Here is a 19,428-nt window from a genome sequence, read left to right on the forward strand (position 1 = left end):
GGGTGAGCACACAAGCCTCTCGGGCTGGTGAGTGCCGGTCGGCACCGATCCTCTGTGCGGGAATCTCTCCGCTTTGCCCTCCGCACCCCTGTTGCTGTGCTGTCCTCCGCGGCTCCGAAGCTCCCCGCTCCGCCTCCCGCAGTCTCCGCCCGCGAAGGGGCTTCCTAGTGTGTGGAGACCTTTCCTCCTTCACAGCTCCCTCCCACTGGTGCAGGTGCCGTCCCTATTCTTTTGTCTCTGTTTTTAATTAATTTTTTTTTTTTCTTTTGCCCGACCCATGTATGTGGGAAGTTTCTTGCCTTTTGGGAGGTCTGAGGTCTTCTGCCAGCATTCAGTAGGTGTTCTGTAGGAGTTGTTCCACATGTAGATGTATTTCTGGTGTACTTGTGGGGAGGAAGGTGATCTCCGCATCTTACTCCTCCGCCATCTTTCCCTCCTCTCCAGCATTTCTTGATTGTAGATTTTTTGATGATGGCCATTCTGACCGTTGAGAGGTGATACCTCATTGTAGTTTCATTTGCATTTCTCTAATGATTAGTGATGTTGAGCATCCTTTCTCCTCTCCAGCATTTCTTGATTGTAGATTTTTTGATGATGGCCATTCTGACCGTTGAGAGGTGATACCTCATTGTAGTTTCATTTGCATTTCTCTAATGATTAGTGATGTTGAGCATCCTTTCATGTGTTTGTTGGCAATCTGTATATCTTCTTTGGAGAAATGTCTATTTAGATCTTCTGCCCATTTTTGGATTGGGTTGTTTGTGTTTTTGAAATTGAGCTGCATGAGCTGCTTATATATTTTGGAGATTAGTCCTTTGTCAGTTGCTTTGTTTGCAAATATTTTCTCCCATTCTGAGGGATATCTTTTAGTCTTGTTTATGGTTTCCTTTGCTGTGCAAAAGCTTTTAAGTTTCATTAAGTCCCGTTTGTTTATTTTTGTTTTTATTTCCATTTCTCTAGGAGGTTGGTCAAAAGGATCTTGCTGTGATTTATGTCTTAGAGTGTTCTGCCTATGTTTTCCTCTAAGAGTTTGATAGTTTCTGGCCTTACATTTAGGTCTTTAATCCATTTTTAGTTTATTTTTGTGTATGGTGTTAGGGAGTGTTCTAATTTCATTCTTTTACATATAGCTGTCCAGTTTTCCCAGCACCACTTACTGAACAGGCTGTTTTTTCTCCATTGCATATTCTTGCCTCCTTTATCAAAGATAAGGTGACCATATGTGCGTAGGTTTATCTCTGGGTTTTCTATCCTGTTCCATTGATCTATATTTCTGTTTTTGTGCCAGTACCATACTGTCTTGATTACTGTAACTTTGTAGTATAGTCTGAAGTCAGGGAGCCTGATTCTTCCAGCTCTGTTTTTCTTTCTCAAGATTGCTTTGGCTCTTTGGGGCCTTTTGTGTTTCCAAACAAACTGTGAAATTTTTTGTTCTAGTTCTGTGAAAAATGCCATTGGTAGTTTGATAGGGTTTGCATTGAATCTGTAGATTGCTTTGGGTAGTATAATCATTTTCACAATGTTGATTCTTCCAATCCAAGAACATGGTATATCTCTCCATCTGTTTGTATTGGCTTTAATTTCTTTCATCAGTGTCTTATAGTTTTCTGCATACAGGTCTTCTGTCTCCTTAGGTAGGTTTATTCCTAGGTATTTTATTCTTTTTGTTGCCGAGGTAAATGGGAGTGTTTCTTTAATTTCTTTTTCAGATTTTTCATCATTACTGTATAGGAATGCAAGAAATTTCTATGCACTAATTTTGTATCCTGCTACTTTACCAAATTCATTGAGTAGCTCTAGTAGTTTTCTGGTAGCATCTTTAGGATTCTGTAGTATAGTATCATGTCATCTGCAGACAGTGACAGTTTTACTTCTTTTTTTCAGATTTGGATTTCTTTTATTTCTTTTTTTCTCTGATTGCTATGGCTAAAACTTCCAAGACTATGTTGAATAATAATGGTGAGAGTAGGCAACCTTGTCTTGTTCCTGATCTTAGAGGAAATGGTTTCAGTTTTTCACCACTGAGAACAATGTTGGCTGTGGGTTTGTCAAACCTTTATTATGGCCTTTATTATGTTGAAGTAGGTTCCCTCTATGCCTACTTTCTGTAGAGTTTTTTTTATCATAAATGGGTGTTACATTTTGTCAAAAGCTTTTTCTGCATCTATTGAGATTATCATATAGTTTTTATCCTTCAGTTTCTTAATTTGGTGTATCTCATTGATTGATTTGCATATATTGAAGAATCCTTGCATTCCTCGCATAAACCCCACTTGATCATGGTGTATGAACCTTTTAATGTGCTGTTGGATTCTGTTTGCTAGTATTTTGTTTAGGGTTTTTGCATCTATGTTCATCATTGATATTGGCCTGTAGTTTTCTTTCATTGTGACATCTTTGTCTGGTTTTGGTATAAGGGTGATGGTGGCCTCGTAGAATGAGTTTGGGAGTGTTCCTCCCTCTGCTATATTTTGGAAAAGTTTGAGAAGGATAGGTGTTATTAGCTATTCTCTAAATGTTTGATAGAATTCACCTGTGAAGCCATCTGGTCTTAGGCTTTTGTTTGTTGGAAGATTTTTAATCACACTTTCAATTTCAGTGCTTATGATTGGTCTGTTTATATTTTCTATTCCTTCCTGGTTCAGTCTCGGAAGGTTTTGCTTCTCTAAGAATTTGTCCATTTCTTCCAGGTTGTCCATTTTATTGGCATATAGTTGCTTGTAGTAATCTCTCATGATCCTTTGTATTTCTACAGAATCAGTTGTTACTTCTCTTTTTTCATTTCTAATTCTGTTTAATTGAATCTTCTCCCTTTTTTTCTTGATGAGTCTGGCTAATAATGGTTTATCAATTTTCTTTATCTTCTCAAAGGACCAACTTTTAGTTTTATTGATCTTTGCTATCATTTCCTTCATTCCTTTTTCATTTATTTCTGATCTGATCTTTATGATTTCTTTCCTTCTGCTAACTTTGGGTTTTTTTGGTTCTTTCTCTAATTGCTTTAGCTGTAAGTGTAGGTTGTTTGAGATTTTTCTTATTTCTTGAGGTAGGATTGTATTGCTGTAAACTTCCCTCTTAGAACTGCTTTTGCTGCATCCCATAGGTTTTGGGTCATTGTGTTTTCATTGTCATTTGTTAGGTATTTTTCTCTTTCTCTTTGATTTCTTCAGTGATCTCTTGGTTATCTATTAGTGTATTGTTTAGCCTACATGTGTTTGTATTTTTAACAGTTTTTTTCCTGTAATTGATATCTAGTTTCATAGTATTGTGGTCAGAAAAGATACTGATACACTTTAAATTTTCTTAGATTTACCAAGGCTTGATTTGTGACCCAAGATATAACCTATCCTGGAGAATGTTCCATGAGCACTTGAGAAGAAAGTGTAGTATATTTTTTTTGGATGGAATGTCCTATAAATACCAAGTCCATCTTGTTAGTGTGTCATTTAAAGCTTGTGTTTCCTTATTTATTTTCATTGTGGATGATCTGTCCATTGGTGAAAGTGGGCTGTTCAAGTCCCCTACTACGATTGTGTTACTGTTGATTTTCCCTTTTATGGCTGTTAGCATTTGCCATATATATTGAGGTACTCCTATGTTGGGTGCATAAATATTTACAATAGTTATAGCTGTTTCTTGGATTGATCCCTGGATCACTATCTAGTGTCCTTTGTCTCTTGTAATAGTCTTTATTTTAAAGTCTATTTTGTCTGATACGAGAATTGCTACTCGAGCTTTCTTTTGCTTTCCATGTGCATGGAATATCTTTTTCCAGCCCCTAACTTTCAGTCTTTATGTGTCCCTAGGTCTGAAATGGGTGTCTTGTAGACAGCATATATACGGGTCTTGTTTTTGTACCCATTCAGCCAGTCTGTGTCTTTTGGTGGGAGCATTTAATCCATTTACATTTAAGGTAGTTATCGATATATATGTTCCTATTACCATTTTCTTAATTGTTTGTTACTGTAGGTCCTTTCCTTTTCTTGTGTTTCCTGCCTAGAGAAGTTCCTTTAGCATTAGTTGTAAATCTGGTTTGGTGGTGCTGAATTCTCTTAGGTTTTGCTTGTCTGTGAAGGTTTTAATTTCTCTGTCCAATCTGAATGAGATCCTTGCTGGGTAGAGTAATCTTGGTTGTAGGTTTTTTCCTTTCATCACTTTAGGTATGTTCTGACACTCCCTACTGGCTTGCAGAGTTTCTGCTGAAAGATCAGCTGTTACTCTTATGGGGATTCCCTTGTATGTTATTTGTTGCTTTTCCCTTACTGCTTTTAATATTTTTTCTTTGTATTTAATTTTTGATAGTTTGATTAATATGTGTCTTGGCGTGTTTCTCCTTGGATTTATCCTGTATGGGACTCTCTGCGCTTCCTGGACTTGATTGACTATTTCGTTTTCCATGTTAGGGAAGTTTTCAACTCTAATCTCTTCAAATATTTTCTTAGACCCTTTCTTTTTCTCTTCTTCTTCTGGGACCCCTGCAATTCAAATGTTAGTGTGTTTAATGTTGTCCCAGAGGTCCTTGAGACTGTCCTCAATTCTTTTCTTTCTTTTTTCTGCTCTGCGGTAGTTATTTCCACTATTTTATCTTCCAGGTCACTTATGCATTCTTCTGCCTCAGTTATTCTGCTATTGATTCCTTCTAGAGTATTTTTAATTTCATTTATTGTGTTGTTCATCATTGTTTGCTCTTTAGTTCTTCTAGGTCCATGTTAAATGTTTCTTGTATTTTCTGCATTCTATTTCCAAGATTTTGGATCATCTTTACTATCATTATTCTGAATTCTTTTTCAGGCAGACTGCCTATTTCCTTCCTCTTCAGTTGTTTGGTCTGGTGGGTTTTTACCTTGCTCCTTCATCTGCTGCATATTTCTCTGTCTTCTCATTTTGTTTAACTTACTGTGTTTTGGGTCTCCTTTTTGCAGGCTGCAGGTTTGTAGTTCCCATTGTTTTTGGTGTCTGCCCCCAGTGGGTGAGGTTGGTTCAGTGGGTTGTGTAGACTGCCTGGTGGAGGGGACTGGTGCCTGTGTTCTTGTGGGTGGGGCTGGATCTTGTCTTTCTGGTGGGCAAGACTGTGTCTGGTGGTGTATTTTGGGGTGTCTGTGAACTTAGTATGATTTTAGGCAGCCTCTCTGTGTTCCTGTCTTACTAGTTGTTTGGCATGGGGCATCCAGCACTGGAGCTTGCTGGCCATTAGGTGGAACTGGGTCTTAGCATTGAGACGGAGATCTCTGGGAGAGCTCATGCCAATTGATATTACGTGGGTCCAGGAGGTTTCTGGTGGTTCAGTGTCCTGAACTTGGCTCTCCCACCTCAGAGGCTCAGGCCTGACACCAGGCCAGAGCACCAAGACCCTGTCAGTGACATGGCTCAGAAGAAAAGGGAGAAAAAAAAAGAAAAGAATAAATAACTAATTTAAAAAATTATTAAAATAAAATATAAAAATAATAAAAAGAAAAGTAGAGAATAACCAAACCAATAAACAAATACCCCAGTGTTAACAAGTGCTAAAAACTATAGTAAGATAAGCTTAAAAATCAGAAACAAATCAGTCGCAGACTGCCAACCCCAACTCTACAATTGCTCGTGAAGTCCACTGCCTCAACTTTGGGATGATTCGTTGTCTATTCAGGTATTCCACAGATGCAGGGTACATCAAGTTGATTGGGGGGCTTTAATCCACTGCTCCTGAGGCTGCTGGCAGAAATTTCCCTTTCTCTTCTCTGTTTGCACAACTCCTGGGGTTCAGCTTTGGTTTTGGCCCTGCCTCTGCATGTAGGTCGCCTGAGGGCGTCTGTTCCTGCCCAGACAGGATGGGGATAAAGCAACGGCTGATTAGGGGGCTCTTGCTCATTCAGGCGGGGGGTGGGGGAGGGAGGAGTATAGTAGTTATAATTGGAACATGGGATGAGCCTGTGGCGGTAGAGGCTGATGTGACTTTGCAACAGCCTGAGGCATACTGTGTGTTCTCCCGGGAAACTTGTCCCTGGATCATGGGACCCTGGCAGTGGCGGGCTGCACAGGCTCCTGGCGGGGTGTGGATAGTGACCTGCACTTGCACACAGGATTTTTTGTGGCAGCAGCAGCAGCAGTGTTAGTGGTTCATGCCCATCTCGGGTCCGAGCTGATAGCCGAGCTGATAGCCACGGCTTGTGCCCTTCTTTGGACCTCGTTTAGGCAGTTACCTGAATCTGCTGTCCTCACGCACCCCCAAAACAATGGTCTCTTGCCTCTGAGGCAGGTCCAGACTTTTTCTGGACTCCCTCCCGGCTACCTGTGGCGCACTAGCCCCCTTCAGGCTGTGTTCATGCAGCCAACCCCAGTCCTCTCCCTGGGATCCGACCTCCGAAGCCCGAGCCTCAGCTCCCAGCCCCCACCCGCCCCGGCGGGGAAGCAGACAAGCCTCTCGGGCTGGTGAGTGCCGGTCGGCCCTGATCCTCTGTGCGGGAGTCTCTCCGCTTTGTCCTCCGCACCCCTGTTGCTGCGCTCTCCTCTGTGGCTCTGAAGCGTCCCCCCCTGCCCACACCCCATCTCCGCCAGTGAAGGGACTTCCTAGTGTGTGGAAACTTTTCCTCCTTCACAGCTCCCTCCCTCCCACTGGTGCAGGTCCCGTCCCTATCCTTTTTTCTCTGTTTTTCCTTTCTTCTTTTGCCCTACCCAGGTACGTGGGGAGTTTCTTGCCTTTTGGGAGGTCTGAGGTCTTCTGCCAGCGTTCAGTAGGTGTTCTGTAGGAGCAGTTCCACGTGTAGATGTATTTCTGATGTATCTGTGGGGAGGAAGGTGATCTCCACGTCCTACTCCTCTGCCATCTTGAAGGTCCCTCCTCTCTTTTTCCTTTTTTAAAATCCAGAGTCCATTCAAGGACCATGCATCGCATTTGGTTGTCATGTTTCCTTAATTTTCTTCAGACTAGTGTCTGCACCTTTTTTAGTCTTTCATAGTGTCAGTGTTTTAAAGCGTCCTAGCCAGTTGTCTTATAGAACATTCAACACGTTGGATTTTGGGGGGTTGCTTCTTCAAGTTCACATTCCTGTTAAGCATTTCAGGGAAGAGTACTAATTAGTTGGTCGGTGTTGTGTCCTTATCATTTCATCACCTGAGGGAGGGACACAAATGTCAATTTGTCCCATTATTGACATTGCTCAGTTGAATCATTTGTCTCTCTCCATTGTAGATAGTTTTCCTTTTGCAATTAATACGTAATATATGCTATGATAATTCAAGACCATGTACGTTTCCTGTTCCCTAAGAATGTTTCACCCCATGATTTTGGCATCCATTGATAATCGATGCATGGGATCAGTTGTTGAATTGATGGCTGCAAAAATGGTGATGTTTCTAATTATTTTGTTCATTCTACACTCTTTTTGAGCATCACTATGGATTCTTTGGTCCTTACCACCATTATTATTTTTGATGCTGACTTGTCCCAGATTTGCCTGATGGGAGCGCTGTGTGCCCATCATTCTTTGAGCACTTCCTTGCTTTCTAGTAAAACAGGACCTTCCAGGATCATCTTGTAGTTTGTGTCACCCAGACCCCAAATAAGTCATTTTTTTCCAAGATCCCCTTGTTTCTCTTAGCGGAAGTGATTTCCTTTTTTTCTTAATTTCTTTGTTTACGAATTACACAGGAGGAACGTTTTAGGAATGACTCGGTTTGCCCACTCGAAGAAATCCAAGGAGTCAGAACCCTTTGCTCTCTTCCTGCCTCGTTTGATCCCGGAGGCTGGCCTCGTGTTAAACTTCAGCGCCACCGCCCTGAGGAACAGCGTGGTGAGGGTCCTGCGTCTTTTCATCTCTTCATTTCACCCCAGCTCTTGGGTTTTTATGTTATCAGAGTATCGCCACCTTGAGATACTGTTTCAGAACCAAAATTAGTTGAAATTAAGTGACACACGTATGCCATTCAGTGCTTTTAGGAGGGAGGTGTCAGAAGAACAAAGTAAGGGGTAAAACTCGTGAACAGATTGAAAGTGCTTAAAACAAACACGTTTTATGAAGTCTGTATTCAGTTCAGAATCTATCAGCTAAGAAAGTATTCAACTGCAACAACAGAGAAAATCCTAACACGGGCTTCAGTAGGAGTGAGTGAGTTTGAAGTTCAGAGGGGAGAGGAATTGACTGGGTGATGGTTCGTGGTTAGATGCAGGTGATGCGCTTTTGCAAGGGCATCTCAGGAGTGGTTCTGCCGTTCCTGGGGTCTGACTCTCCTCTCTGCACATCTAGGTGAAGTACTTTGTGGTGAAGAACCCTTCCTCATGGCCAGTCTCCCTGCAGCTCCTGCCTGTCTCCTTGTACCCGAAGCCCGAGGCTGCCGCGCGCCTGCTGCACAAATGGTAATGCCCGGCTGGTGAAGACCTTTCACAGGGTGTTGGGAGGTCCTGTTAAGACCCAGAATTATTTAACGTCCTTGGTGTTTTCCCTGGGACCTGTGTGTGGATGTGCATGGGATCAGCCTGTGACCACAGCCCCCATCTCCTCAGTGCAGACCCCTGATGGCAATTCCCAGTTCTGGGTACTGTGTGGGTCTTGAATGTTACCATGTCAAGTCCAGGGCCCAGCAGAATATTCTTTCCTTGTCAGGGAACCTTTACAATCATGATTTTTCACAGGTACTCCTAAAATTTAGAATTGAAATCACAATGACCTCTGGGCAACACAAGAAATGAGTTTAGTGGTTCAGTGTATTTTAACCTAGTATTGTACAAAATATGATCATAGTTCACGTCTGTTACATCTTATTTTTGCACAGTAGTCACAGTTTCACTTATCACGTTTCCTCTTCTGGCTCAGTAACACCTGCCCTCATCCCTGGGTCTCAGCTTCAGAATTCCTGATGTTTTGGACCACATGAGTCTCTGTTTGGGGTGGGGGTAGGGGCGTTCTGTGCTTTGAAGGATGTTTAGCAGCATTCCTGGCTTCCACCCAGTAGATGCCAGTGGGACCTCCCCAGCTGCAGCAACCAAAAGTGTCTCTAGATGTGGCCAGATGTCCACTGGGAGATAGAATAGTCCATGGCTGAGAGTCACTTCCTGTCAGGTTCCATAGCTGTGAACCATTTGGGGGAAAAAAAAATTGCTTCATATTGGGAGCTTTTGTCACCATATGATTCTTTATATTCTGTGCTGCCAACATGATTCATTCAACAATATTTATTGAGCTCTTACAACATGCCTGGTACAGTGTGGGGGGCTAGGACACAGGAGTGACAAGTCGGGGTGAATTGGGTCTGTGTGCAAATAAATGCATATGTATCTATATGCACATGTATGTTCTTCTTTCTTTCTTGGTGATCTGAATGCTATTTTAAACATTTTTTTCTTTATAGGTTTGGCACCGATGTGCAGATGATTAATTTCACAACTAGTGAATTCCAGCTCACCAAAGCTTGCCCTTACCGGGTAGGATGTCATCTTTAAACAGAAAAAAGAATGCTGACAAACTAGACACATAGCATATGGGCCTCACTGATTTGTGTTTCAGGTGTCTTTATGTAATATATGTGGCTCTCTATTTTTATATTCTAGGAGTTAAGTATACATAGCAGCTTTTTCCAATTAACTAATGCAGCAGGAGCCCATGGTTCATGTGAGCCTGTAAATCATTTTAATTTGATTATTTAGATTCATGTGAGTGAGGAAATAACAATTGAATCAGAGCTATGTAGAAAACCATAAAACTTGAGATCCCAGAATTTATAATTCTCTTAAGATTCCTTGGCCCCATCAAATTCTTTTAAGGGCAAGATAAGGGAAAAACAAATATGTTAAAAAGAAATCTTCTCTTACTAAACTGGCTTCATGTTTTTAGCAGATCACCCAGTTTCTGTGATAGTCACCTGCTCTATAAAAAAGGATTTCTGGGAGTCTTGAGCCTCTGGGCCCTCATGAGGTGTCGCATAAATACCCAGGGAGGGAGTAAACATGTCACGTGGCGGGGACATTGCTTGACTGGGAACTGGCTGCCTGCTTTCTGAGTTTTCACGCAGTAGTTCTGTGGGTCACTGGTATTCTGTGCTTGATATCAATTAAAAATGAAGCATCTCTTAAAAAAATACACACACATATGCATGTCACTGTGGTTCTAATACACACACGTATTCAAATGCCTTGGGTATTTTCTTCTTTCTCTACCCATAACCCTCCCAAGATACACTGTTGGCTCTAGATTAACTTGAAAGAGCGGGGGGTGGGGGGGGCACAGATAGCCTCCAGCTGTGAGTTAGAACGAATCAAAGCAAGCTTTTAAGTGGATTTTTAACAGAGAGTTATTTATAGTAAGAAACACGCAGGCAGTAACCGTTCCTTTCCCTTTGTCAGTGGTCTAGGCAGCAGGGTCTTGTGTTAGCAAAGCCTGTCCTGCCCTGTCCCTCTCATTCTTCTCTTCACCAGGCAGTCTCCCAGGACTGTTGGGAGGTAAATGAGTCCAAAATGCTAACAGGTATTTTGTCCCACGACTATTTAACCACATGTAACTTGAAATTCCAAAAATAATGCCAGTTTCTTTTACATGTCAGTGTTCTATTCAGATTTAAACAAATGGTGGAACTCGCAAAAAGATTTTAATCTGTGATTGAAGATTTTCCCCGAGAATGTTATACCTTTTGTGACAAAGGAGATATCACCATTGTTAATTTATTACATTGACAAAAAGAATAGTCAGTATCAATGTTTCTGAGACACTACAAATTTAACTTAAAATTCTTAATAGAATTCTTTGCCATATAAGAAAGGCCTACATTTTTGTTTTGTTGGTTTATTTTTAGAAATGCGGTTCCTTTGGTTAAGAGCATGTGGAATTGGACATTCAAAGTTCCAAAGCCAGGCTCCTCCATGTAGTCCTGGGTAAATTATTTAACCTCTCCAGGTCTCCTCTTTTTCACTCATAATAATGTTTGAAGATTCCATAGGTTTATAGAATGCTTAGCATTTTATATACCTAATTATATTCCAGAGCCTGGCATATAAGAACTATTTTATTTAATAATTGGTGCTGTTGTTATTACGCTTTTAATACCCTAAATTGGCAGCTTTTTTTCAACATTCATATGTGTATAAAGCAGAATTCCTCCCTTCATGAAGTTTATAATTTTAATGAAAATGAATCAAATACCATCACTATTTCTTCTTCCAGATAGTATGGGAAATGCGAGCAATAACTGAGGGATAAAACAAATTTAAAAACTAAAAATATAGAAAAGAGAAATATTATGCAGACTACATGGTTACAGTTCTAAAGAATTAATAAATTATTTTTAGTGAGAAGGAGCTAGAAAAAACATTGGAAAGAGGGAAAGTCTACCACAATGATGAAGAACTAAATCTTTTTTTTTTTTTTGCGGTACCCGGGCCTCTCACTGTTGTGGCCTCTCCTGTTGCGGAGCACAGGCTCCAGACGTTCCGGCTCAGTGGCCATGGCTCATGAGCCCAGCCGCTCCATGGCATGTGGGATCCTCCTGGACCGGGGCACGAACCCGTGTCCCCTGCATTGGCAGGCGGACTCTCAACCACTGCGCCACCAGGGAAGCCCAAAGAACTAAATCTTGAATATTAAATTTAGAAGACAAAATTTATTCAGAGAAAGTGAGAAATCTTGGGGAGAATAAAGGAGGATATGAATAAATAAAGATCCTTCTCCTAAATGGAGAAACTAAATAAAGATGGTTTCTTTATAAACTTAATATTAAAGACAATTTAGGGTTGTCCAGCAGTGGACAGGTGGTTTGGTCAGATCCCTGTAGCATTCAAGCAGAGGCTATTGCTCTGTTTTCTCAGTAATGTTTTACATCCAAAGCATCTTTGCATCAAAGACCTGTAGCCCCAGCTCCCATCTGGTCCAGGCGGCAAGTCCCGTTTCCAGCCTCCGTGTCAGGTTGTCCTGCAACCTCTGCCTCTGCTTCTCAGACGGGCTCAGGAACTTTTGATGGGTGTGAACTCTCGCGGTAAACAAGTTCCACAGGTTGATTTGGGTGGTCAGATCCAGACGTTAAAGAAACAGCAGTCATGTTTATGCATTTTAATGAAGATGGAATCTTGTTCTCTAGGAGTTAATTGCATTTATTCATGACTTGCAGGGTGTGCATTCTGAGGAATCCAGGTTTGGCATCCTCCACTTACATTTGCAACCTTTGGAAAGGAAAAGGGTGGGTGTAGTTTTCACACCAGCTGACTATGGAAAAGTCACCTCCCTCATCCTAATCCGGTAGGTGTGTCCCTTTCTCATTGGCTGGCTGACTCTCTCAAGAATCTCTTTAGCTAAGAGGTGACGTTGACTCATTCAGGCCCTCAGTGATGAGCTGTGTCCAAGGGTAGGAGAGGCAGTGGCTGAGGAGAGCAGCTCCCTGAGGCTCTGCACTTAGGCCTCCTGTGTGTCAGGTTCCTGCCTTGTACCGTGGGGAGCGTGTGCCCACCTCTCCAAGGGCGGCGGTACCCTTCCCGGGGCATCTCATCCACCATCACAGAGGGCAGAGCACACACATGAACACACACACACACATCCACACTTACTTTTCTGTCCTCAGCTCAGAAGAATAATTGAAACACTGCCATATACGTTTTCATTCTGTGGTGTTTGGACTTACACTGTTCTCGTGTCTGTCTTGCTTCTGGAATTCTCTGTAGCCCCAAAGGACAATGGAAAAAGTCCTTAGTTGAGCCCACTGGCTTGTTTTACTTCTTTTCCTTCCTTTTAAATGAACAATTATTGCCAGCTGATTTAAGCAGCCAAATGTTTTTCATTCTGAATTTTATTTTCCTCTTTACTCTTTATTGAGAGTCTTCTTTCAGAAATTTACAGTAAATACAGATCTGTGTTGAAGCTCTCTCTGCATTGGTGAGACTTCTAACACAAATTTAATTTGTTCATTAGTGACATTTTAGTTATATATGTATATATTTTAAGCTTTTCCAGTGTCATACCAGTTGGCAAAAGACTTTCTTATTCTGGACTTCCTTTAATATATGAGTTTGTTCTTCTGCAAGTGAATGCTGCTAAAAAGAAAATGCGCTAAGATAAAGTTCTTAAAGGAGTCTGCTTGTTCATTGTAAAACAACTATACACGCCCCCTGCCAAAAAAAAGAAGTACCCATAAAGCACTCATACTGCATGCATGGTTGTCTCCAAGAAAAATATGTTGGCGACTGTTTGAATTATAAGCTGAATTAGCCACTTTTTTTCATGGAACACCAGTTTTACTTGAAAGGATGATTAGCAGAAAAACTATGGTTGTTTCAGATTCAGGTACTTGGCAAACGTTTTCTTGAAAATGAACAAAGTGAGCCTGTCACTTCAAGGGCAGTGTTTGTTGCCAATGATAAAATTTGAGCATTCGCATGAAAAGTAGAGTTTTGGAAAACTTGTATCTGCCACTGTGAGCTTCACAGCTTCTCAGTACTTAAAGTACTTCTCTGTTAACCACAGTGAGGCTATTAATAAATGTGATTTTTATAAGTATAATGAAATGTGTCAACATTTGGAAGATCTACATATCACAGTGAACAATATTTTCCATATAACTAATTATGATAATCCAAAAATCACCCCTGGTAAAATGTGCCAGATAGACCACTGGATTTTAATGTAACAAACTATGAAAATTCATTAATATAGTTTCAGATTTCACATCATAAAGAACCTTCAAGAGACTTCACTTGTTGAATATTGGTGTTGTATCAAAGATTTGCCACATAGATAACTGAGCACAGGGAACTGTATTCAGTACTCTGTAATGACCTATATGGGAATAGAATCTAAAAGAAGAGTGGATATATGTATATGTATAAGTGATTCACTTTGTTGTACAGCAGAAACTAACACAAGATTGTAAATCATCTATACTCCAATAAAAAATTAATTAAATTTAAAAAAGAGACTGTTAGGCATTTTAAGTAATGCTGACTAGAACAAACTAATGTTCTAGTAAGCATTTTAGTGCTCTGCTGACAACGTGTGTCCTTTTAAACCCATTCTCTGTTGAAGAACTAAGGTCATGGGAAGTGTAGAGATAAGCTTGACCTCATCCCAGCTTCAGCTGTGCCAGGCTTGAAAAGAAAGTCTCAGTTTTTTGTAGTAGTTAATTTATTTTTGGTGGTTTCTGTATTGAGAGACACCATATTTTTCTGTAAACAATATCACTCATCTAACATCACTTTAAAGGCTTTTAAGTGGTTCAATAAAGGTTTTAATCCTTTAGATGAAGGTGTAAAGATATCTCAGTGTATTTTGCTTCTAGGGTTTACCTTAATGACAACTGACTTTCAGTGCAGTCTGCATCATTTAAACATCATTTCCACTGAACTTTCCATCCTAGGAATCCTGATTTCAGTTAATGAAAAGGCAAAAGCTAGTCTGAATTACTACTTGACTAATAAGAACTTGAGTACATGCATGCTATTTGTAGGATGCTATTTTAAATCTTTGGTTCAAAAGATAGGATAGGATTTCATTTCTAGAATTATCCCTAAGGAAGAATTTCTTACAGTCACAATTACTATGAAAACTCCTTAATTCACCCCATAAACAATTTTTATCAATTTGTCTAAATTTGTTAATGTTTCTTTGTGGCCCCCCAGTTTATTCCTTCACTTTCTGTCTCTTGGAGGTCTGATCACCACCCTGGTGCCTGGTTAGAAAAATAGAGGTTTCCATTCTTGGGTGGAAACTGGAGAGCGACCACGACCATTTGCTGGTTCTTGCCCGCTCAGCTTGCCTTGACGCTGCCGGGCTTGGCAGCTTCTGTGCTCTGAGATGGCGGGGAGATGCCACACTATTTAAACTGAGTTTTTTCTCAAAACTTAAAAAATTTTGTTTTGCTAATTAGGAATATTTAAATTCAAGTGCACTGTATCTTGTGACAACTCTATTGCAGTGCATTTTTATTTGCATCTCCTTTCTCTGTAGGAATAACTTGACTGTTATCGACATGATTGGCGTAGAAGGATTTGGAGCAAGAGAGCTACTGAAGGTGGGCGGGAGACTTCCTGGCACTGGAGGTTCACTGCGCTTTAAGGTGCCTGAGTCCACACTGATGGGCTGCCGGAGACGTGAGTCCCTGCGTGTGGTCCGTGTGTGTGGTCTGTGTATGTGGCACTTGGACAGGACAGGCTTGGTGCCAAAGCCAAGAGCAAAAGGAGATATGAGAAGATTCTTTTAAAAATTTACAGTAAATTCATTGTATTGATGCTAATAATTAAATCAGGCAAACATTTGAGTATATGTAGGCTAGTACCACTTGCTTAGAAACAATAGCCTTAGATATTTAACCCAACTTAAATAATAGATATGGGGGGAAAAGTATAATGTTACCAGTAGAGTGTCAAATATTTAAGATAAATAGTGTGAAACTGTTAATTTGGTTATCAGTTACCTAATCCTAAAAAAATCACACCAAAATGATAAGTAGAGAGAAGGCTGAAGGTGAACTAACCACCCTTTTGCAGTAATGGAAATGTTCTACGTCTTGTGTTGTCCAGTACGGCAGCCACTCGCTACATGTGGCCAATGAGTGCTTAAAATATAGCTCGTGTGACTGAAAAACTCAATTTTAAAATTTATTTAATTTAAATTAAATTTAAATTTAAGTAGCCATATGTGTCGAGTGGCTACTGTATCAGACAGTGCAGATTTAGAAATTTGTTTAAGTGTTCCATTAGAAAATTCTAAGTTTTGCATGTATTTAAATTAAATGCTTTTAAACTATTTATATTAGTTCCAAGAACTTCCTTAAGAACTAAGCCAAAAGTAAAACAATAGATGTAAAATGTTTTTGGTAAATTCTGTCTTGTTTTTCTGTTATTATTTTTAATTTCAGGAACACACTGAAAGCATTTTAGTGTAACAGTATGTTTCCTATGGAGAAAACTGATTGGTGAAACCATTGGATAATTTGTAGAGCTATTTTAACGCCTGATTGTAAATTTTTTTGTTTTAGAAAACTATGCTAAATGAGCACTGAGTTTGAAAAGACTGGCCATTTTGCATTCAAAATCTTCATCAGAGTGTTCATTGTTTTTCATTCATTCATTCACTCATTCATTCAATAGTTTAGAGTTGCCTTGAAAGTTAGAATTATGGATGAGTATAAACCGTAGAACCAGATAAAATGTTAGTCCTAATGTGGAATAAACTGTGGGTTATAAATTTGTAGGAATACTTTAAAAATTGATACTTCTTCCTTTTTTAAACTCCCAACATGAAATGTGCTCTCATTATTTGCAAGGATTTAACTATTTACTACCTCTTAATGTAATGGGAGTTTGAACTGTGTTTCTAGTGTCCGTGATGGTTTTACACAGAAGCACACACACCCTCCTAACTGGTCCTGTTGGGTGTGAATGAGGCTCCTGGGGCACAGGGTGCATGGTGGCTCATGGTAAATCCAAACTATTAGGCTTCTGAGAAAAATAAACTTTTCACCTTAACTTTAATAAGTAAAAGAACAAAGAAGAGATTTTGGTTACTTTTGGTACGTAGGCAGATAATTTAACTTAAGGAAAACCTTGACTAGTTAAGTATTTTTATCATATTCTGGTAGTAGAATCTAGAACCATTCTAGAATTTAGCTAGGAATCATGCTTTGAGCTTGTATTGAAATTTTGTACATTTTAATCATGTAGATCATGATTTGTGGATGCAGTAAATGTTGATTCAGTAAATTATTTTAAATAAATTTTTCAGTTCATCTGTACTAAATATCACTTTTCATCCTCACTAGAACTGAAAGACAGCAAGCAAATTTTATCAATTACAAAGAACTTTAAGGTTGAGAATATCGGACCACTTCCTATAACTGTGACATCTCTGAAAATTAATGGGTATAATTGCCAGGGTTATGGATTTGAAGTTCTAGACTGTCAGCAGTTTTCCTTGGACCCCAACACATCCCGGGACATCAGCATTGTGTGAGCATTGGACTTTAACCTCATTTCAGTTTGGGGTCGCATTTACTGTATTGTGGGGAAAAACTTTTTTTCATTGGTAAGATGTCTTGAGTTGTTTTCATGTTAGTGTTTATCTTGCAGAAGTAAGACATTCTGCTGCCATTATGATTATTCTGTTTTGTGCCTAAAATTAAAACCATCAAAGTTTATAAAGATGCCTCTTGCTGTCAGGTTTACTCCAGACTTCACCTCTTCTTGGGTCATCCGTGAGCTGACTCTGGCCACAGCGGCAGACCTGGAGTTTCGCTTCACTCTCAATGTAACCCTCCCTCATCACCTGCTGCCTCTGTGTGCAGACGTGGTTCCGGGACCCAGCTGGGAGGAGTCGTTTTGGAGGCTCACCGTATTCTTTGTCAGGTAAGCTGCCACCTTCTCCACTGTTCCTCCCTCACTGAGTGGAGACGCCATCTAGCCGAGTTGCATGGAAATGTATACTGCCCGGTGGGATCAAAGCATATGAATTGAGTGGAATTTTGACGTTTGTGAAGTAGACAAAGTAGTTCCTGGTACGCTTGAAGAGAATTTACTATTCTCTAAACTAATTGTAGGAGAGTCATAGGACCTAGGAGTGTAATGGACAGTTGTGTTCCATATATGTTCATTGGCCGTCCCAGTAGAAGATGTGAATGTTATATGTAACATTTAGGATATATGCACATCATCTGTGACATAGGATGTGTTATTAGCTCAGTGCAACGGGCAGTTTGAGATTAGAAGACTAGAATGACCCTTTAAAATGTGATTTTATCCTGGAAATGTCTTTAAAAATTGAACTGGTATGTCAGAATTATAAATATTCACATTTTCAGAAACAGTTTTTTTGAATCTTTAAGAGGTGTCAGAAATTATGGAGTCATTCCATATCCATAAGATATGGAATCTTAATAGCATTTCTTTAGACTTTCCCATCGATTGATTCACCACTCTTCTGTAGAGCTAGTCTTTTTTTTTTTTAAATTTTTATTGGCGTATAGTTGATTTACAATGTTGTGTTAGTGAGCTAGTCTTTTTAATGCCAGTCACAACCGGGCAGTAATGAACCCCATTGCTTTCGTCCTCAGTTTGTCCCTGTTGGGTGTGATTTTAATAGCCTTCCAACAAGCACAGTACATTCTGATGGAGTTCATGAAAATGAGACAGAGGCAAAATGCCAGCTGCTCTTCACAGCAAAGCAATAGTCCGATGGATGTAATCAGCTCCCATTCTCACAAGTAAGAATTCTTGTAGTGTGGGGAGAGGGTTCTCACCTTTGGTATGACTCATTTCTGATTTTATTTTAAGGTCATATACATTTTGGTTCCAAATTTGTTTCAGTACAATTTTCTTTAAGTCACTGTGTGACAGCTACACCATTTCTTTCATTATAAGATAGACTTCACGTAAGGACTTAGTTTATTAAAGCTCCCGGAGCTTTAGAAGAACGAAAGGTGAGAGCTCCTTGATGTACCCCATACTGCTCCCTCTTTCTCATGGAGTTAGAAACAGAGAGGGAGAGGTTTACTTGGTTTGCCTTTATGTTAAATGTTTTTCTTCTTAAATCCAGAAGCAATTGCAAGAACTTTCTCGATACCTACAGCCCCTCTGATAAAGGTCGAGGGAAAAGCTGCCTTCCGGTAAACCCCCCGCAGAGCAGGATCCAGAACGCGACGAAGAGGAGCCCGGCCACCTACAGCCATTCTCAGAAAAAGCACAAGTGCTCAGTCTATTACGGGAAACACAAAGCCAGTGCAGCCGTCGCCGGCAGTGCCAGCGCCCCTGCAGAGGACAAGCAGGCCTCGGCCCCAGGCAGCTCCCTGGCTGCTGCTAAAGAGGACGCATGCCCTGCCGGGATGGGCGAGACCTGGATGGGCCTCAAGTACACAGGTGGCCTAAACGTCAACCTGCAGAAGAATCTAACTCTTCCCCAAAACTTACTGAGTAAAGAAGAGAACACACTGAAAAACGCAATTGCTGTCAGTAATACTTCCGAGTGTCACGTGAAGGAGGGAGTACAGACATGTATGTTTCCTAAGGAAACGGACCTTCAGATTTCAGAAAACATAGCCGAGCTCAAGGAGCGAGAGGTCTGTCCTCTGAAGACCCCTAAGAAACTACCTGAAAATCACTTGCCGAGAAATTCACCTCAGTGCCAGTCAGACTTGCCAGAAATTTCCAGGAAAAATAATGGTAATTTTTCCATCCTCCTTGGTGACTCTTCTCTCTTGTTTGTCTCCAGTCTGTTCTTAGTGGAATTTGTCCCTATCTATGACTTTAGTTTGAACTGTGGCCGCTGAATTTTTAGTTCACACACAAAGTTTTATTAGCAAAGGTATAAATGTTGAAATACCATTTCTGAGAAGGAAAGTTTAGGATGGGACACCAAGTTTTTAGAGCATCGTGGTTAAGAAGTTGACTTTTTTCAGTCCATTCATTAGAATGATGCGAATATTATATTGTATTGTTGGAATTTATGGATACCTCTTCTGAAGTATCTTTTTTTTTTTTTTTTTCGT

General features: G+C 40.3%; 1 protein-coding gene across 1 annotated transcript in view; it reads left to right on the forward strand.

Annotated features, from left to right (window-relative positions):
• The window catches only part of TMEM131L (transmembrane 131 like), a 170,769-nt gene that overhangs the window by 120,442 nt on the left and 30,899 nt on the right, over positions 1-19,428 (forward strand). The window contains exons 17-25 of the mRNA XM_007466718.1: positions 7,631-7,772; positions 8,226-8,335; positions 9,328-9,400; positions 12,073-12,200; positions 14,898-15,040; positions 16,711-16,897; positions 17,108-17,293; positions 17,998-18,147; positions 18,480-19,102. Coding sequence (XP_007466780.1) covers positions 7,631-7,772; positions 8,226-8,335; positions 9,328-9,400; positions 12,073-12,200; positions 14,898-15,040; positions 16,711-16,897; positions 17,108-17,293; positions 17,998-18,147; positions 18,480-19,102 — 1,742 coding nt within the window. The remainder of the gene's footprint in view (positions 1-7,630; positions 7,773-8,225; positions 8,336-9,327; positions 9,401-12,072; positions 12,201-14,897; positions 15,041-16,710; positions 16,898-17,107; positions 17,294-17,997; positions 18,148-18,479; positions 19,103-19,428) is intronic.

The sequence above is a fragment of the Lipotes vexillifer genome, unplaced genomic scaffold (assembly GCF_000442215.2).
Source record: "Lipotes vexillifer unplaced genomic scaffold, Lipotes_vexillifer_v1.1 scaffold498, whole genome shotgun sequence".
Lineage (NCBI taxonomy): Eukaryota > Metazoa > Chordata > Mammalia > Artiodactyla > Lipotidae > Lipotes > Lipotes vexillifer.